This window comes from Pelophylax lessonae (genome assembly GCF_965119305.1).
Source record: "Pelophylax lessonae genome assembly, chromosome: 3".
Taxonomy (NCBI): Eukaryota; Metazoa; Chordata; class Amphibia; order Anura; family Ranidae; genus Pelophylax; species Pelophylax lessonae.
In genome coordinates this window covers 334,456,432-334,477,266 of record NC_138770.1, presented here as the reverse complement: position 1 = coordinate 334,477,266, position 20,835 = coordinate 334,456,432, and the positions used below count along the sequence as shown (strand labels likewise).

The 20,835-nt window shown below is 39.4% G+C and overlaps 1 protein-coding gene across 10 annotated transcripts in view; it reads left to right on the top strand.

The window, feature by feature from the left end:
- Positions 1-20,835, top strand: part of DST (dystonin) — a 783,726-nt gene that overhangs the window by 419,622 nt on the left and 343,269 nt on the right. For 9 of the 10 annotated variants that reach the window (XM_082250079.1, XM_082250078.1, XM_082250081.1 and 6 more), the window contains 11 exons: positions 1,316-1,443; positions 10,949-11,042; positions 11,356-11,510; positions 11,656-12,247; positions 12,922-13,050; positions 14,260-14,337; positions 14,661-14,822; positions 16,083-16,187; positions 16,513-16,608; positions 18,133-18,258; positions 18,506-18,658. In XM_082250079.1, the coding sequence (XP_082106205.1) occupies positions 1,316-1,443; positions 10,949-11,042; positions 11,356-11,510; positions 11,656-12,247; positions 12,922-13,050; positions 14,260-14,337; positions 14,661-14,822; positions 16,083-16,187; positions 16,513-16,608; positions 18,133-18,258; positions 18,506-18,658 (1,818 nt within the window). Of the gene's footprint in view, positions 1-1,315; positions 1,444-10,451; positions 10,728-10,948; positions 11,043-11,355; positions 11,511-11,655; positions 12,248-12,921; positions 13,051-14,259; positions 14,338-14,660; positions 14,823-16,082; positions 16,188-16,512; positions 16,609-18,132; positions 18,259-18,505; positions 18,659-20,835 lie in introns of those variants that run through there. The other variant, XM_082250073.1, reaches the window with a different exon arrangement.

Genomic DNA, 20,835 nt, shown 5'->3' with positions numbered 1-20,835 from the left:
TCTCATTCACTAAGCTCTGGGGCAAATTCCCAGCAGCTTCCTTTGAAAACTGAACAGCCTACGTGCCTTTAGTAAATCAACCCTAGGAAGTGCAGGCCCAGGTTTGTGGACCGACTATATACTTGGGTGTAGAGTTGCAACATTTCCTGAGGATGACCGACGAGAATAAACAGAGATTACACTTAATTTTATTTACAATTTACATGGAGCTGCATCCTTACCAACATTATGATTCTGGATCCTGTAACATTGTTAAGTCACCCATGGGCCACATTTTGTGCACCCACTTTTTGGTTGATCACTTCCAAATCATGCCCACCTTATTTGTTAGTCTCACCCAGATAGTGCCTTTAACTATGCCAGGGCTGCCCATTACACACTATTGTTAGGTTGGTCATGCCCTGACCCTGTCTCTAAGTATGCGGGGACTACCCACTCACTGCCCTGATCCCCACTACTATTTCATTTTAGTGATAATGCGAATGTAAACAAACTTAAATAGGGTTCATGCTGTGATCCCAGGACTTGGTCCTGGACACAGTATGGGTGTGTCATAGGGCTTAGATGCAGGACTGTAGTCAAGAAACAGCAAAATAAACATGGTCCAAGGGCATCTCTTTTAAAGAGGATTTTGCTGGAACTCTGTGCACCCAGTGGAAGCAGGCAGATCCTCAGATCAGATTTTACTCTGATTTGCTAGTACCCATGCTGGAATTTTAGCTGAATGTTTGGACCGTACCCCACTAGTGAATAGGCTATGTCCTTGATCCATAGATTTACCAATCTATGAGTAGTCCATTATTTCCTTTTGAAGTGTAAATGTTCCTAATAATCAAAATTAAGAATTTCAACACCAATTATGTTTACCTATTGCTGTGCAAAAGTGGCATGAAAATTAGGTGTTGGTTTTTAGCATGGCTTTAATGATATTGTAGGAACACCTAATAACAGGCACTCCTCTTATCTTCTAATGACATTAATTAATGGCAATGACTTTATTATAATAAGTATTATTTATACTAATAAAAATGAACAGTGCTTCTAGTGATTTGTGTATAAGTGATCTTAGTATAAAGACTGGTATTCCTTTTTTCTATTGTTTTTATAATAAATTCAGTTTATTATGAGTGCTTTTGTTGGGTTCTGGGGGCCCCACCACAAAATTAGAGTCTGCACCTGAAAAAATTGTGCTCCAATGGGTGAGCATAGTGGGCATTTAGGTTTCCGTGTTGAAATTTAATTGCAATTTTTTTTTGTTACATTAGTAAGCATAATGTGAACTAACTTTTTTTAAAAAAAATTTGTGTCCGTCAAGCCATGGATTGAGTTTGGCCGCATCAAGCTTTCTCAAGGATACCATCCAAATGATATAGAAAAAGAATGGGGAAAGCTCATTATCGCCATGTTTGAAAGAGAGAAAGCAATAAGGCCTGAAATCGAAAGGTGAGTAAAATTTGGATTTACAAATGTGGTTTTAGAAGTTGTAATGAAAGCCTGCCATAGTTGGACTTAAGCCCGAATCTGAATATTTATACTCAATTTATTATAGCTTGGCAGGCTTACCTAAAAAATACTTAAATATGCCTACTTATTAGCTTTGGGCTTTTTTTTTTTACTTTTCCAATGACATTTCATCTTGAGTATCCTGTATCAGGACATAAAGTTGCTACCCTGTCAAATTTATCGTCCCTCACACTGTCTTCTGACTCCTGAGTGTGCATAAATGCATTAGTATGAGATGTTTCAATCTCAGACGAAGTAAGTAGTGCTAAATAAGGGAACCAATATTCTATGCAGCAAATATTTCTTGGTTAAAGAGGAATTTCACCACCCCTTCTGTTTTTTATTTTTTATCCTTTTCTTACCTGTTATGCAGTGTTCTCTAATCACATTCTCACCTGCCCAGTGAATTCAACATTGTCCTTTTGCGATCTGCTGCACTGCTGCCACATGCCTGGTCTTGCGCCACCATCGTTTTCTCTGGTGTCATTGGGAGCCCTGCTATATCTTTCAGGTGCTAGCAGCCAGCCCCCAAAAATACAGGCAGCTCCAATCTCCTGCCCATATTTTCTTTGCTCCTGCAGCCTTCTAGGATATGTGACAGGAATATTCAAGGAGGTTGCAAGTGCAGGGAGAATGGCATTGGGGGGCAGAGCTAGATAAAAAAAAAAAAAAAAAAACAGCTTTTTAAAAATGTGAAGGTGGGAGGGTTACTGAGAGAAAAATACACATTTTAAAGTTCAGGTCTGCTTTAACCCTACATGGTTAAAGCCACAAATAGGTTCTCTGTAATGTGTGGTGGGCAGATCTCCGCACACCACAGTCTCTTCAAATTGTGACAGGGGATCTCCGCCCACTGTCACAGCAGGAGATTAAAGGGGTACAGGTAGGTGCTCTTTCGTAACATGTTACATTCCATCCTAAATAGGAAGCAACATGTAACATGTTACCAAGCGTGAACTTATCCTTTAGGAATGATTGCATGTTAAGTTTTCTGATCACCAGATGGTGAGTGGTTTGTGCAGAAAGTAGCAGTGAAAGCAAGTGAATACTGTTCATGTAAAAATCACAGGACTATTTGGCGATATAAGTTTGATTTCTTATTTCAGTGTTTTCCAATTAAATTTGTGCCAATAAAACGTTGTCAAATATGTAACCCATATGAAGCCAATAGTACTGTGGGAGGGTTTTAAAGGGGCATTAAATACCAGGAGTGCATTATGTACAGAGTGCAGAGTTCAGGGAGGGGGGTAAACAACTAGAGTTCAGAGTTTGGGGTTGCAATACGTACATAGTGCAGAGTTTAGGGGTGCGCTGCATACATAGTACAGAGTTCAGCCTTCTCCCACAGTTGCTTACCTCTGCAGCCCCTATCAACACCTCACTTTCATCTCTCTTCAGCGCTCACCTTTGCATGCAACACCCCTCCAATGCCCCCATCTTCCCCCTAACTTCCTTTAAAGCTTCGCCATCTTTCATGTCTTTCTTTTGTTGCTGTATTAAGCAGAAGCACCCAGCAGGGTCTAGTCCTCCCCTCACACTGTAGTTGGCTCTGCCTCTCTCACTTGCAGAGGGATCATCCACTTGGGGTTGTGGGCATCTGCACTGCACCCCGGGCATCTGCATCTCCCTTTTCCCCATCCTGCACTCGGCGGGAGACACGCAGGAGATCAGATCTGTGGGAGCTGTTGGGAGACAAGCTGTCACTTGTAAACACGGAAGCCGGTATTCTGTGTTTACAAGTCATAGTGGTGAGCAGGTAGCGGAGGGCCAGAGCCAAAGGTGGTGGAACTGATTTCCACCAAATTCCAGCTGAAAAAAAGCCCTGGTAAGAAATCAGCTTTCATTCTTCTAATTAGTGATTTGTAGGGTTGGTGCACATTATAGCCAATTACGTCCTCGGGACCCCCACCCCTTTGTCCCCAGATTGGTGCACCTAACCCTTTAGAAAAATTTAGTAAAAATAATAATTTAAAAAATTTAGTTTTAAGTTGTTTTCAGTCTTGTTGGGAGATTTCACAGGTTCTCTTCACCCTTTTTCTCCCTTTGATGGAGGTTCGTTCCTAAATGCTGCTGAGAGCAGTGCCGCATGATGACATAGCACCACTCTCTAAAGCATTTTCCAGTAAGTCCAGGACAGTGAGGCGAGGGAGGGTGTATTGTTCAACCTGGAAAAGGATCAACCTGGATCAGTGAGTAGGTGAGTCAGCAGGGGACAGTGACAGAGGGAGGGTGATTATAGTAGTCAGAGTTGTCCTTTTAAGCTGCTAAAAGGTCCATATATTTTTTATCTTGGGCTAGATGGATTTGAGCTTTAAGAAAGAACTCCAGGGTCTCCTTTGTACATTTTGAGAACACTTTGTATTTTGTGAATAGTTCACAGAATACGAAGTGTTCTGTAAATATGCTAGAGGTGGGGTGGGCAAGGTGGGGCGGACAGACAACAGAACGGCTGCTCTGTACAAGACCTGCAAGTATCCTGATGGAGTGCCAGAAGTATAGTGATAGCTTGTAACGTTCATGCGTTTTTGTTAGTGGATGGATTTACAGCTGCAGAATTATTACACTCAGTAGCCTTGTAGAGAATCTGTTGAACAAACATATCCAACTCTCAGGACTTCATCACCGTGTACAGCCTGTTATATACCATATATATTAATAGATGTTAATGGAGGGATAGAATATATGAGGATATATAGATGAGAGACAGGCTATTGTATGGTGAGCACTAGAAGTAGTATTAGGAGAGTTTGCAGGTGATGGTAAAGCAGATAGGTTCTGATGTCAAGTATAGTGCAGATGGTAAGAGGACACAGATGGAGTATACTTAGACAGAGTAACCTAGTGCAAGGATAGTTGAAGGTAGTCCCAAGAGCTAACAGTCTATGCAGATGATAGTGAATAGATAGATACAGATAGTCTTGGTAATTGCAGTAGATGACAGTAGGAGATTGGTTAGTAAGAATCCCCTGTGAGGTACTTATCACTTAGATAGGTTTAGGAGTAACAGTGTCCATTGGAGAAGGGTGATCCCGTAGCGAGATACGGATCACCAGCGAGGTTTCCGGCTTCAGTTCAGCAAGGGAGAATGTCAGCAGCTCCGACTTCACAGGAGTAGGTGCGGTGAACATGCGGTTTGAACGAGCGATGAGTGAGAGCAAACCGGCGATTGAAATAGCCGCTCATAGCGGCGCTCGGCAATGATGTCATCCGGTCTTAAAGGTATATGCGTCCCTTGTTACACAAGATGGGACGCAATTAGGAGAGGAGAAATATGGAAACAAGGGTACCAGAGGTACCAGAACATTACAGTACCCCCCCCCCCCTTAAGGCCGGCTCCGGAAGGCCTCTAGAACTGGTTTTTCCGGATATTTCAAGTGGAAATTGCGAATCAGTCTAGGGGCATGTATATCGGAGGTATCCAGCCAGGTGTCATCTTGGGGCCCATAGTTCTTCCATCGTACAAGATACTGGAGTCTTCTTCTATTAAAACGGGAATCCAAAATTTCTTTTATCTCAAATTCTTCTCCGCCCTCCACTTGTACAGGAGGTGGAGGTGAGATAGTAGGCCTTATTCCTTGGTTAGGAACATGGGGCTTCAGTAGAGACACATGGAAGACAGGATGTATCTTGAGGTCTACTGGCAATGTGAGTTGTACTGCAGCTTTTCCAATAAGCTTCTCTATTGGAAAAGGTCCCAGAAATAGAGGTCCAAGTTTTTTACTAGGGATTTTTAGTCTCAGATTTTTTGTAGAAAGCCAAACAAGATCCCCAATGGCATATTGGGGAGAGGGTTTCCTACGGAGGTCGTAGTACTTTTTTTGTTGGCTATGAGCATGGGATATGGTATTGTTGAGTAATCCCAGAGAATCCTTTATCTGGGCAAGATAATCAGATGCCACTGGATTACTTGATGGCAAGATACGTGGAGGAAGGAGTGTGGGATGAAACCCATAATTCAGGTAAAACGGACTTTGCTTAGTAGTGCTATGAGTAGCGTTGTTATAGGCGAATTCCGCCAGCGGGAGGAGATCTGCCCAATCGTCCTGTAGATACAAAGTATAGCAACGCAGGTACTGTTCAATGCACTGGTTAACTCTCTCTGTCTGTCCGTTGGTCTGAGGGAGGTAGGGAGAAGTAAGGTTACGCTCTATTCGCAGTATCTGACATAGAGCTAGCCAAAACTTTGAGATGAATTGTGAACCACGGTCAGACAGCAGTGTTTTTGGAATACCATGTAACTTAAAGACATGTTTCACAAGTAATTCCGCTGTTTGTTTGGATGAAGGTAGTTTTCGGATAGGAGTGAAATGTGCCATCTTGGTCAGATGGTCCACTGACACCAAGATGGTGTTGAATCCTTTGGAAGGTGGTAGTTCCACTATGAAGTCTAAGGATACCACTTCCCACGGAACCTGGGGTATCGGTAAACTACAAAGTAACCCCGATGGTTTCGTGTTGTCAATTTTAGACCTTGCACAGATATCACAAGATGAAACGAACTTTTTTACGGTTGTCTTCATGTCTGGCCACCAAAATTGCCTAGTGAGTAGATTGAGAGTTTTAGTCATACCCATATGTCCTGCCATAGGTACATCATGCGACAATTCTAAGATCTTGGTTTGCATAGTAGGGGGTATGTATAATTTATCGTTGTAGTAGAGGAAGCCTTCTGCGTCAGTAGTTAGTTGTGGTGGAGGTGAATCCAATCCTATGCTGTGCAAAATCTCCTCCTTCAGGGAGCGAACGACTCCGATAATACGTTCAAGTGGTATTATAGGAACTGAGGGAACCTCAGTACAATCTTTCTCGGCTAGTCGTGAGAGTGCATCCGCTTTTTTATTTTTGTCTGCGGGCGTGTAAGTCACTAAAAAATTAAATCTCAGAAAGAATAACGACCACCGTACCTGCCGGTGGGAAAGAGTTCTATTAGTCTGAAGGTATTGAAGGTTTTTGTGATCAGTATATATCAGAATTGGCAATTGAGTGCCCTCAAGTAGATGTCGCCAATTCTCTAACGCCAGTTTTATTGCTAATAACTCCTTCTCACCTACTGGGTAGTTCACCTCGGGGCTACTTAATGACTTTGAAAAGAAAGCAACTGGGTGAAGAGGTGAGGTGTTTGTTGGTCGTTGTGAGAGAACTGCTCCTACTGCCATATTAGACGCATCTACCTCCAAGATGTATTGAAGGGATGGGTCTGGATGGCATAGTATGGGGGCAGTAGTAAAGCTTGATTTCAGTAGAGAGAATGCTCCATTTGCTTCTTTTGACCAATTAAATGGTTTCTTCGTACTTGTAAGTTGTGTGAGAGGTTTCACAATCGCAGAGAAGTTCTTAATGAATTTCCTATAGTAATTAGAGAATCCTAGGAACCTTTGTAATGCTTTGCGAGTGGTTGGTACAGGCCAATCCAGAATGCAGGATATTTTGCTCATGTCCATTTTGATTCCACTTTTAGATATAATATACCCTAGGAATAGTACTTCCTCTTTATGAAACAAACATTTCTTTGATTTAACATATAAGTTATGTGCAAGTAGTCTTGACAACACAAGTCTCACATGTTTTATGTGTTCAGGTAAGGAATGAGAGTAGATAAGTATATCGTCCAAATATATTACCACACAAACATCAAGCAAGTCTCGGAATATCTCATTTATAAACCGTTGGAAGGCTGCGGGAGCATTACATAGCCCAAATGGCATTACAAGGTACTCAAGCAGTCCGTATCTGGTTCTGAATGCCGTCTTCCATTCATCCCCTTTACGGATTCGAATTAAATTGTATGCCCCTTTTAGGTCCAATTTTGAAAAGAAAGAAGCCCCACGCACCTGTTCGATAAGTTCAGGAATAAGGGGTAAAGGATAACGATCCTTTATTGTGATGGCATTTAATTGTCTGAAATCAATGATAGGCCTAAGGCTAGAGTCCTTATTGCGGACGAAGAAGAGCCCAGCAGCAGTGGGGGAAGTAGAAGGTCGGATGAATCCTTTTGCCAAGTTCTCATCCAGATACTCCTTAAGATGAGAGAGTTCATCCTGTGAGAGAGGATAAACATGTCCGAAAGGCAACTTGCTATTAGGGAGTAAATCGATACAACAATCATAGTCCCTATGGGGAGGTAGCATTTGAGCGTTTTTCTCAAGGAAAACCTCCGATAAATCCTGATAACACTTAGGAATAATGTCATCCGGCAGTACAGACAGGATCCTATCATGTGTGGGGAGGTTACACGTCGTCTCACAATAGTGAGAAGAGAAGGCTAACGTTCTTGTTTTCCAATCGATGATTGGTTGATGTATGTGTAACCAGGGAAGTCCCAAAATGATTGGAAAATGTGGTGAAGTTAATACATCAAAGGTGGTGGTCTCCACATGAGACTCGTCAGCAGTTACAAGAAGTGCCTGTGTCTGACTGGTGATAGGACCAGAGGATAAAGGGGTACCGTTAATAAAACTAACGGAGACAGGTTTGGGTTTTGAAACAATAGGTATTTTATTAAGGGAGACAAAACAAATGTCAATGTAGTTTCCACAAGATCCGGTGTCAATCATAGCCTTGGTGGTGATCCTACTTTGGTCCCACTGCAATGTTAATTGAACAAAAAGATAGGGATTAGAAAAGGAAGTTGTGAGTCCCCCTAGCAAGACATTTGAACACTCACCCTCTTTTCTACGGACAAGAGGACAGCCGTTTACCAAATGATTCGGGGATGCTCAGTACATGCAAAGATGATCGGTTTTCCTCCTGGCACGTTCAGAAAGGGTCAGAGGTGGACGTATCATTCCTACTTCCATAGGAGTAGGGTCAGCAGGCAACATCCGAGAAGGACTGGAAAATGGTGAGCCCATCTTCTCAGCCTTTCTTTCTCGTAGTCGTCTGTCAATATTGATACTGGTCTGTATCAGTCCCTCTAGAGTGCCAGGTAAATCCGCTCGGGCGAGCTCGTCTTTAACGGCCTCAGATAGGCCGAGTCTAAACTGCGTTCGCAAAGATGTGTCGTTCCACCCTGAATCAGGGGACCATCTTTTAAAATTCGCCACAAAATCTTCAACAGGTCTCCTTCCTTGTTTTAAGGCCCGTAATTGGGTGTCAGCGGTACTCTGCTTGTTGGGGTCTTCATATAAACTAGCAAGTTGTGCTAGAAATAAGGGATAAGAATTAAGGAGTGGATCATTCTTTTCAAAGAGAGCATCTGTCCAGGCCCGGGGTTCACCCGTTAAATAGGAGATGATGGTACAAACCTTAATTTGGTCAGTGGTGTAGGTTAAAGGTTTTAACAAAAAAAAAACAATCGACATGCGTTTTTAAATTCACGGAACTTGCTCCGATCACCAGAAAACACTATAGGAGGGTTTATCTTAGGCTCACGGGGCTGAACAGCAGGAGGCTGTGTGAGACGGCCAAGCTGCTGTCTCAAGGTCTGATTTTCATTTTGTACCTCTGTAAGCGCAAGGATCAATGCATCTACTTGCTGTTTTAATTGTAGTGTAGTAGTGGATAATTCTGCTGAATCCATATTTTTTTTAAAGGCTCGTTCAATCTGTAACGTTCATGCGTTTTTGTTAGTGGATGGATTTACAGCTGCAGAATTATTACACTCAGTAGCCTTGTAGAGAATCTGTTGAACAAACATATCCAACTCTCAGGACTTCATCACCGTGTACAGCCTGTTATATACCATATATATTAATAGATGTTAATGGAGGGATAGAATATATGAGGATATATAGATGAGAGACAGGCTATTGTATGGTGAGCACTAGAAGTAGTATTAGGAGAGTTTGCAGGTGATGGTAAAGCAGATTCTGATGTCAAGTATAGTGCAGATGGTAAGAGGACACAGATGGAGTATACTTAGACAGAGTAACCTAGTGCAAGGATAGTTGAAGGTAGTCCCAAGAGCTAACAGTCTATGCAGATGATAGTGAATAGATAGATACAGATAGTCTTGGTAATTGCAGTAGATGACAGTAGGAGATTGGTTAGTAAGAATCCCCTGTGGGGTACTTATCACTTAGATAGGTTTAGGAGTAACAGTGTCCATTGGAGAAGGGTGATCCCGTAGCGAGATACGGATCACCAGCGAGGTTTCCGGCTTCAGTTCAGCAAGGGAGAATGTCAGCAGCTCCGACTTCACAGGAGTAGGTGCGGTGAACATGCGGTTTGAACGAGCGATGAGTGAGAGCAAACCGGCGATTGAAATAGCCGCTCATAGCGGCGCTCGGCAATGATGTCATCCGGTCTTAAAGGTATATGCGTCCCTTGTTACACAAGATGGGACGCAATTAGGAGAGGAGAAATATGGAGACAAGGGTACCAGAGGTACCAGAACATTACATAGCTATACTCTCAGGCATCAATGTAAGTGTCGATTTGGAAGAAAAGGCAGCTAACCAAAAAGTGGCATACATTTCTTTACACTTAACTATGTGTAACCTATCCCTGAAGTTCTTCCTACATATATTCAATGTTAGATTACAGTTTATATATTAAAAATAGATTTGTGAAGGACTGTACAAAAAGCCCTCTAGAAACTGCATCAGTAAGTAGAATTATTATTTGCTGTAACTTTATCACTTTAAATCTTTGTAACAACATGCTGCAACAATCACTTGTCCAAACTGACAGTGTGCTCCATGTGTATGTTAATGATTTCCTATTGTCAGTTTTCAGGGATGTAAACACCAGGGGTTTATCAACACAGGGTTTGGAACTGGCTAATTGAGAATAATTGAAATATTTGGCATATTCATTTCCCACAGACGCCCAAATGAAGCTGATAAGCCCAAACTTGCTCTGTATTAAAGCTGGGGAGGAAAGGCAAACTTGCACTGGTATATTTGGCTGCAGGCGAAATCCTTTGAAGAGCAATGTGAATATTATTTGCTGGGTTATGAATCTACATGTTGAAGCCTATTTAAGAAAGGACGCTAGTGGTACTCTTAGCCAGTAGGGATATTTTTTCGTTCCTGGAAGCTGTACATTCTGTAGCCTTTTTTTATTTTTATCTTTTATCATACTGTCAGTTTGAATGGGTGAATAAGGGTCAGTAGTATAAAAATGAACAGCACCTGTTATGGCTACTACAGTAGTGACTCTGTGCTCACGGGGAGCAACCGCACCAGCATCAGCTCCAATGAGAACTTACTGTCAGTTCACTGTGGTCCAAAAATGATTAATTCTTATATAAGCTTTGGCAGCGACCAATCCAACAACTCAAGGTATGTCATTTAGTATAATTACACACTTTTAAAGAATTAACATACTTTGAGCATATGTGAGGTAGTGTTTATTTATTTTTATTTATTTTATTATATTTCATTATTTTTTTTAGTTCTATTACTTTAACTATCAGGCTTTTCTGAGACACATTCTTTATTGATGTAGCCTCTTACTTTTTATTCTTCTTATGTTTTTTGTGTTATTTTTTTTTTCCATTTAGGTTAGACATGCTGCAACAAATAGCTAACCGAGTGCAGAGGGACAGCCTCGGTTGTGAAGACAAGCTGATTCTAGCTCGCAGTGCTCTTCAAGCTGTGAGTGTTTTCTAGCACAGTTACATTACAATACATTACTTTCTAGATCTCAGCACTTGTATTATATTGAATTGTCACAATTTAATAATTACATAATGTGGTCTAACTAAACACATTGATATTAATATCTCAGTCACATTATTTATTTTAGTTAAATAATGTTACAACATTTACTGTAACATTATTGCACATATATTTTGGAGTTATTTCATAATTAATGATCATCTTTTTTGGTTTATCTAAAACTTTAATGATGTAGACAATGAAACAAATTAATAAATGGAGTATAAACCTGTTGTGTGTTTAATCACAGGATACTAAACGGATGGAATCAGGCATTCAGTTTCAAAATGATTCAGAAATTGCAGGCTACCTAATTGAATGTGAGAATCTCTTGCGACAGCAGCTTGTTGACGTCCAGGTCCTTGTGGATGGAAAGTATTACCAAGCAGATCAGCTAGTACAGAGGTAATGCTGTCTACATAATGAAAATATGTTCGCCTTGTGTTCTTTGTCTGGCACAGGGCTTTATTTTAGTTGTGCATATAATTGCTTGATCATTTTTTTGTTACGCATTTGCTAGCTTTTCTGATTTAATGTCATTTATACACAGGGTCGCTTCTTTACGGGATGAACTATTGGGGTTAAGGAATGAATACTCATCTTTATACAGCAAAGGAAGGATGCTTTCATCTGACCAAACACAACTTATGATATCAGGAATATCACAAAGCCTCAACTCAGGATTTTCACAAAGCTTGAACCCTGCAATGAACTCCAGTGTATCCCACAGTATGGCACCCATGTCACCAACCAGCCTAACTCCAGGGATTTCCAGCAGCCTGGCTCCTGGTATTTCCACCAATTTCACCCAGGGTATTGCCGCCAACTTAAATCAGGGTGTTTCCGGCAGCCTGTCTCCTGCTCTCCCACCTGGTCATCCATCCAGCCTTAATGCAAATTATTCTCAAGGCTTTAACTCACAGTTGACTCCTGCTATGACGCCAGGGTTTGCACCAGGTTTTAACCAAGGTTTAATCCAGAACTATGCAACGGGGATGAATACAAATGCATTACAGTCACTCAAACTCATGCAGGTTAAGAAACCACTTTTAAAATCATCTTTTGCTGACCAAAATTTGCCAGAAGAAGAAGCCAACCTTACATTTGTTCAAGACCTTTGTAGCTGGGTGGAAGAAATGCAGGTAAAATCTTTGGATTTAGTCTTGGAAGGGTGTTTGATTTGTTAGTCTGGAAGGCAGTCTACTTACCTTGCTACAAACATGGGACAATCATGAGAAATGTTGTATGGGATCTTCTGACTGATCATTTGGGTAAAATGAATGAAGCAACAACAAATGTTGCCTACACTATCATCAACTCTTTTTGGATAAATTATGGATAATGTTTAGGAAGTATTTTGTACTTATGTTAAAGTGCCATATCTTGGTTAAAGTACTTAATTAGTAATTGCAGAAATCCAAGGTTCTTTGAAGATGGTGTTCAGAACTGTGTAGTTCCATACCTAAAGTACAAGTAGTTTGAGTAAACTCACCCCTATCAGAGCTACAAGTGTTCATGTCACACCTTTCAGAATCTGCTGGATATCTTCTGCTAGTGGAAGAAGTTAATATAAAACTTTTAATTAAACTGCACATGACTATAAATATTAGAAAAGAGGGCATGGCAGCTCCCTAACTGTCAGGATATTGAGCTCCCAACAGTTGTGCCCCAAGGAAGAACAGATTTTATATAAAAATGTCATATTGCCATTTGCAATATAGAATGGTGTACTTTCATCAGCATGGTGCTAGCTAATTAGCTATGTAAGGGTAATGGTGACTGAAATAATGTCAACCATCTTGATGTTTTTTGACAGATACAACTGGACCGAGGAGACTGGGGTTCAGAATTATCAAGTATTGAGTTCAATTTAGAAAATCACAAAAATGTTCATGGGGGCATTGAAGAATTTGAGACCAGTCTTAAAGAGGCAAAAATGACTGAGGTATTTGTTAAAAATTGCATTTATAACTCTCATATTGTCCCCAGCTATAATTGCATGTATTGTTTCTGTTGTAACAGTTTTCCCGAAAGAACCAGTTTAATTTTAGGTAGTTGCTTTGTGGTAGATATGTTTGCAATATATATTCCTTGGCATTAAAAAAATGAAAAGCAGAACACATAAGGTGATTTACTAAAACTGGAGCATTTAGAATTTGGTGCAGCTGTGCATAGTAACCAATCCGTTTCTAACTTCAGCTTGTTCTATTAGGTTTTGAAAATAAAATATGGAAGTGGACTGGTTACTATGCACGGCTGCACCTAATTCTGTGTGCACCAGTTTCAGTAAATCTTACCCTTATTCTCACCAGTGAAATACATTTTACCTGCCACAGTGCACAATGTGTGATTATACTTTGTCTCTCTGAACAGATCACGCTATGCCTGTGCTTGCAGGGAAATTCTCCTGAGTCCTGACATTAGCACTTTGTGAAATATGAAATATAATAAAGCAGTGTACATGTAATGCCTCTGGTTATAAATGAGTGCATAGTTTTACCTTCTGTTACCTGAAGACTTTAAGAATTTTATTTTCTTGAGAAATCACTGGGTGAGTTTCGCTTTAGCAAGTTCACATTTCAATTGAAGATAAATAGCCCTTCTATAGAAATGGAGAACATTTATTGATCAAATATACACACGTAATCATTTGGATATACCTCATTGGTAAATATGATCTGTAGCTTTCCTAAAATTCATAAGCTGGTCAATTTTAGGTGATTAAGACCCAAATCATACATTACGTGTTCAAATAAAAGACCTATATATCAAGTAAATTTACATCTACATTGGTCTCCTTTAGGTCATGTAATATTAGGAGCATATTTATATGTCAGTGAATGTGACATTCAATAAACATTCACTGCATTTAACTCTTCTTGATGTATAAGTTTTGAATTACAGTGGTTGATACACCTGCACTGAATGTTTGGTGAATTTTACAGTCACTGCTTTATAAACACGACCCCAAGACTTAGCTGGGGATATGTTATATCCTAATGTCCTTATATAACAATTTACTCATCACACATTAATATTGGGGCTGGGCATTAACATCTTCATTGCACAGAATTAGAACTTCCCTTAAAATTTCCCATTGGTTTTCCACATTTAACTTTTTTGTCATTTTCTTACCAATCTTCTATGTTTGCAGCTTCAAATAAGTGGTCCTTTAAAAAGTTCATACTCTGATACTCTACACAAGGTGGAGGGCCTTTATTCGAAACTGCTGGTAAGTATTATTTCTGCAAGTAGAATTTGTGACAACATAAATACCGTGTATTTGAGATATGTAAATGTTAAACCTTTTAGTTGGGCAAGAAAAATGTTTTTAATTACACCAAACATGCTTACTAGTTGACCCTGCACAGAACTTATATTAACAAAAAACGCATTGTACTTTCCACTCATTATCCTTTCTGTAGTAAGACTGGGGGTTGTAGGCCACTTTGGACAGGAATAATTCATCATTCTAATAATGCTGCATTGACCATGAATACAGTACAGGCTTTTCTTGACATTGTTTTTTTTTTTTGTTTCCTTAAACAATATAAGAGTTCATCGAGAAACCGACATAAGCACCTAGACTCTTTGCACAGTTTTGTAACAAGAGCCACAAGAGAGCTCATATGGCTAAATGAAAAAGAGGAGGAGGAAGTAGCATATGATTGGAGCGATAGAAACCAAAATATATCTGGTAAAAAAAATTATCATGCTGTAAGTATCATCAGTCTAAAAGTGTCTTGTCAGTGTGGAAACAGTTACCTTTATCCTGATGCTTTCTAAAATTACTTTCACACAGTTGATTTTAGCATTTCTTTGTGTCTAAAAAGCAGCAAAAGTTTAACAAAAATGGTAATTCTGTAGGATGGGCATTCAAATCTTTGTATAAGAAGTAGTATGATCATTCAAATATTTGGCACCAATTTACTGCAGTCAGTAGAGTGTAAATAGAACAACCATTAATGGAATAAATAGTATGGGCAAAAAAAAGCTTTTAATGGGGTTAATCTACTAAAGGCAAATAGACTTTGGACTTTGCAAAGTGCAGTTGCCCTCTGTAAGTGCAGTTGCTCTAGAGCTTAGTAAAGGTAAGGCTTTGCTTTGCAAAGAATACCCAATCACTTGCAAGAAAAAAAAAAAATAATAATTTTTGCTTGCACATGATTGAATGATGGAAGTCAGCAGAGCTTCAGCTCTGGAGCAACTGCTCTTGCAAAGTGCACATTCTTTTTGCCTTTAATAAATCAGCCCCAGTGTCTCATTACATTTATCAGTAGAAGTCTACTGTAATCATTTTCTTTGCCGTGGGGTCCCTCAAAGATCTGACCCCAAATCCGTGCATGTGTCAGAAGATGTGCTTTTCAAAGAATTGCAACTGAACCATAATTCTTGCTGGTGCCGAAGTTATAGAAAAAATTGCAGGGGAAGTTCCCCATGACACATATTGACATCAGGACTTTTAACAAATGTATGACTCCGCAATGAAGGGGATATGTCCTTCAGCTCAGAACCCTAAAATGGAATCAGACATTTTTTCTGACATCTAGGCCGTATCCTTGTTCCAGCACACTGAAACAGAGCCTAGATAGTTGGAGTGATGGCACACAGTGGTGTGCAGCTTGTGAAGTACAATGTACTGCTTTTATCACAATTTTCTTAGATAGGGTATTTTGTTTTGTGACAAATTCCCTTTCTAGCATGCCTAAATACTGTAGTTTAAGTTTAAAGCTAAAATCTGTTTGGATGTTATGGGTTATTGCATTTTTTATATCATCTTTTTTTTTTTTTTTTTTTTTTTAAATTGGCTATTCTAAAGAATGTCTGTTAGATGTTGTGTGCATTTACAAATCGTTCATATGAAATAAAGAGATCCCTAGAATAAACAAATGCATTAATTGTCTAAATTCTGCACACAATGAGACAGAGTACAATTAGACTGGCTTTGAAGTAACTTTGATGTCTGTGTTTATAAAGGATCTAATGAGAGAACTTGATCATAAAGAAGAAGTTATTAAATCACTGCAGGACACAGCAGAGCAGATGCTGCTTCAAAATCATCCAGCAAGATCCACTATTGAGGTTAGTATTTAGAATGCTTCTGATATGGACTGCAGTGTTCTGGCCTGCAGGTTCCTGTGGTGAACAGGTGCAATGTGCCTTAGTGCAGCTGAAGTTATTCCAGTACATGTTTCTGCTATAGATGACGTTATTGTCTAGCACATCTTTGATTATTTAATATACTGTTCCTTTTTACCATCCTGAACGTAATACAATATATGGTTATTTTGAGGTTTTCCTGCTTTTCTTTTGTCTTAGTACCTGCTTCTTTAATATTTTCCATAAAATAATGTATGCGGTGTTGTTGTCAGCCTAAACTGTATTTAATGTGCATTTTTTTTTTCAGTCCTACAAAGCTGCCATGCAGACTCAATGGAACTGGATTTTACAGCTCTGCAGCTGTGTAGAACAACACATACGACAGAACACTGCCTACTTTGAGGTATTTTATCAGTGCCAATGCAGTTTTATTTGCTGCATAATTAAGCCAACCATAGACTGCTCAAATTTTAACCTGTTTAACAAAGACTGGTCGAAAATTTGAACCATGTTTGGGCAGGCTGATTGTACCCAAGTCGATCAATTGATCAGCTTGAGGACAACAAACATGTTGGGTTTTTAGTATGCGATTATTGCCAGTGGTTATACCCAATAGCTCCACGGGTAAGATTTCCTCATTAACACTGACTGTGGCCCGTGGTTGCAGGAAAGAAAATGGTATCATCTATGACCTGCCTTAGTTTGTTCAGCACACTTTCTACATAATCCAGTTATTTGAATAAGTCTATGACCCTTTATACTTTCTTGTAGAAAGTCTCTAAATATTATGGTATGCATGCTCATGTTGAGATGCAGTTCCTCAATTTGTTAGCATGGAATTATAATAACCTTTAAATACTGTTCCCTTATAGTAGCCCCACCTATTATGACCAAGCTACTCCCAAATTTATGTAAATCACACTCAGAACCTCCCATTTTTTTTTTTTTTTTGCTAAAACTACTCCCTGCCACATGGACATTTTTGTGACAGCTTGACAGTTTACACCATTACATTCCTGTTTGATGATTATCTTTGACATTTTTTTTTTTTTAAATGATAATTCCTAGAAATTATGTGTTTTGGAGGAATTAAGTGTAAATGTCATTCTAACATTTTACTTCTCTTGTTATTGTAAATGTAAAGGCTATATAGTCCTTCCAATATATTTTCTTTGATGATATTTCCTTCCAGGATATTTCCTTACTTTCCTCAATGCTAGAAATTATAGCTGATTTAAAATATGTGCCAGCTGTTATTCATTACTGGTTTTTAAAAGAGAAATCCATGAGCCTCAAAAACCATGAAAATTGGCACTCAAAAACCATGAAAATTGGCATTTATTCCAAAGAGCATGCATTTGCAAATGCTTGTATGTCAGCTTTATTCCCATGAACCATGGGCGATGGATCCCTGAACTATGGACAATGTGCTATATAAATAACAGCAAGGATTTATGGGCAATGACTATTACTGGACCCCCCCCCCCCCCCCGTATCTTGCATCTTACTATTGGTTGGTGAATGCACCCATGAAAGTAATAGGCTAATAGTAGTTTGCTTGGATGGAATGGAATACAAGAATCCAGCAATGAAAGGCAGAAGGTTGTAGTCACTTAACAACTCTGTGTACTCTGCCCCCCCCCCCCCCCCACACATAGAAATTTTTTTTTTTTTCCCAGATTATTAGCAATATGCTTTAGGCTGATTAGCTGCAATAAAGCTGATCCTGCTTTTGCAAGGCAAATACTTGGCTGTCTATAATATATATAATTAGAAATATATTGCCAGTTGGGTAAATTGACATAGCTGGAGAGGCCAGTGAGTGCAAACCCTTAATAGAGCAGCAAATTCCATAATAAGGTGTAGTTTGATGTTATGTTGTTCAAACTAATGTTATTTTTCTTTTTTTGCTTTTGCACTGTTTTAGTATTTCAATGATGCCAAAGAAGCCACTAATTATCTAAAGACCTTAAAAGATGGCATACTGAGAAAATATAGCTGCGACAAATCAACCAGCGTACACAAACTAGAAGACCTGGTGCAAGAATCTATGGTAACAATCAATGCAATTTTCTATAATAGCTTGAAAACCAAAACATTTTGGCACCTGCAGACTATCAGTTGTTACAATAACAGCAGGTAGCATGTTAATTTATGTGTTAAACAAGCCATCTACTAATGCAAAGGGACATTGTTACACATTAATGAATTAAACAATTAGTGTTAAGACTTAATAGAATATAGGAAGGAAAACTTTTGCTCAGCATGACTAACAGTGCCTTTTCTTTTTAATAATTCAGGAAGAAAAAGAACAGCTTTTGCAGTACAAGAGCACCATCGCCAGCCTTGTGGGAAAGGCAAAGTCAGTAGTGCAGTTAAAACCACGAAATCCAGAAAATCCACTAAAATCTTCAGTCCCTATCAGAGCTATTTGTGACTATAGGCAAATCGAGGTCAGTATGATCAGTATCACTTTGAATATGTATGAACTGTATTTATGGCTGGAGTCTCCAAACTTTTCAGTACTAAATTCAGTTTTATAATGATTTCCCCCTACATCCAGAATTGGCCATTCATTCATGTGTGCAGAGTCATTTATGTGTGCAGAGTAGACTTCGCTCTTACATCCAGGAATGCCTATCAGAATTCCCCCTTAAAGCCTAGGTTACTCAGAGATCAAAAAACAAAAATCAGCACAAAGAACATTACTTTCAATCAGTAGGATGTGTCTCTTTTACCACTGGTTTCTCTGTTTACCGAAATTCTCCTCTATCAATCCCCGCTCTACCCCCACTACCGTGATTTTTCAGTGCTGCAGAGGTTAATAGAGTTGTGACAGACACTTATCCAAAGTGCCCAACTATGCCTGCCTTTTTTGCTCAGCTCCTGCATTCATAATGTTAAAAAACAAAAAAACAAAAAGAAAACCCATCTCTCAAATATCACACCATCTTCAAATAGGATGAATAAAGATTACTAAGGCTTGACCACATCTATTACAAATAGCACTGTCATGAAGACCCACTCTTTTATACCGCCTATTGACATTCAAAAGCTGAGTTACTCTCCGAGAGGCTAAACGAGGGAATCATCTATAATGACTTTAATGTTCAAAGCTGTTAGATTATTTCCAGAATCTACCAAGAAACTGAATTATCACTTTTGGATGTTCTGATTCTTTAGCAAAGTAGTTGGGGGCCTAGAAAAGAGACCCCCAATTATATATTAAAATTATACTGTCACATTTTTTTTTGCCTTATAATAACAAACATGTCATACTTGCCTGCTCTGTGCAGTGGTTTTGCATAGAGTAGCCCAGATCCTTCTCTTCTTGGGTCCCTCTTTGGCTCTACTAGCCCCTCCCCCCTGATTAGTGCCCCCACAGCAAACAGCTTGCTAAGGGGGCACCGAGCCGAGCCACAGCTCCATGTTACCATTTAAACACAGAGCCCCGACTAGGCCCCTCCCCTTATCTTCATTGGCTCACTGACTTTGATTGACCAATGGCACTCCGCTGTTGTCTTAGCCAATGAAGAGGAGAGTCCCGGGCAGCCAGGTCTCTCCTGTAACATCGCTGGATAGAGATGGGCTCAGGTAAGTATTAGGGGGGGCTGAGGGGGTCTGCTGCACACAGAAGGCTTTTTATCTTAATGCATAGAATGCATTAAGATATAATGCATTAAGATAAAAAAACCTTCTGCCTTTACAATCACTTTAATATCTAGTAAGAAAAAAAGGGGATCATGTGCTTCTCGAAGGTGAACTCATCCTAAAAACTTCAGTCTAAATTTTAAGTTTTAAAATTTTTTCCTGTGCCTACCTTATTATTATTATTATACAGGATTTATATAGCGCCAACAGTTTGCGCAGCTGATTATCGTGTCTTTTTTTAGTTGCTAATTTTTCGTGTGTCTTTATTGGATGACACTACCTCATTATTTTGTAAGCATGTTCTTAGACTTGTGAGAATCTTAGTATCTTTATGACTGTCAGGTATTCAATAAAATATTGCTTTTCATAATGTACAACTCAGCGAGGCATGTCATTGCTTGAAATGTTTACCACACAAAGCACTGTAAATATACTGTATGTCAGATTTGACACTCAGATTTGTTTTCTTGCTTACCCTGAGTAGGTAGTATGCTTTTAGTTTTAACAGATCTATAAGAGGACTATCTTTTAGTTTTATTTGAATACATATTCCTTTCAAACCGATGGAATCTTAAAAAATAACACAGAACTACATTTAAAAAATCTGTTGAAGGAGGCTAAAAGGAAACTCCAGTAGTTTGTAACTCCGTGTACAGCTTCCAGAGAGCCCAAGTTACATTGCTGTTTGCAGTGACATCTGCCTGGGGAAACTCTTATCGAAGTATATCATTCCTCCTTCTGGAGTGCTTACCAGTTTTAAAGCTGTGTTGAGACATGCAAGGAAGATAAATATGCCGTCTCATAATCAGTATCCTAGCATAATACTGTGGTCTGGTAGCCTTTTATTTAATTTAGGGTACTTATATAGCACCATCACTTTGTGTATACATATTGTCCATTCCTCTCAGTCCCTGCCCTCAAGGAATTTACAATGTAAGGTCCCCAACCAACATTCATACATATACTAGGAGCCGTTTAG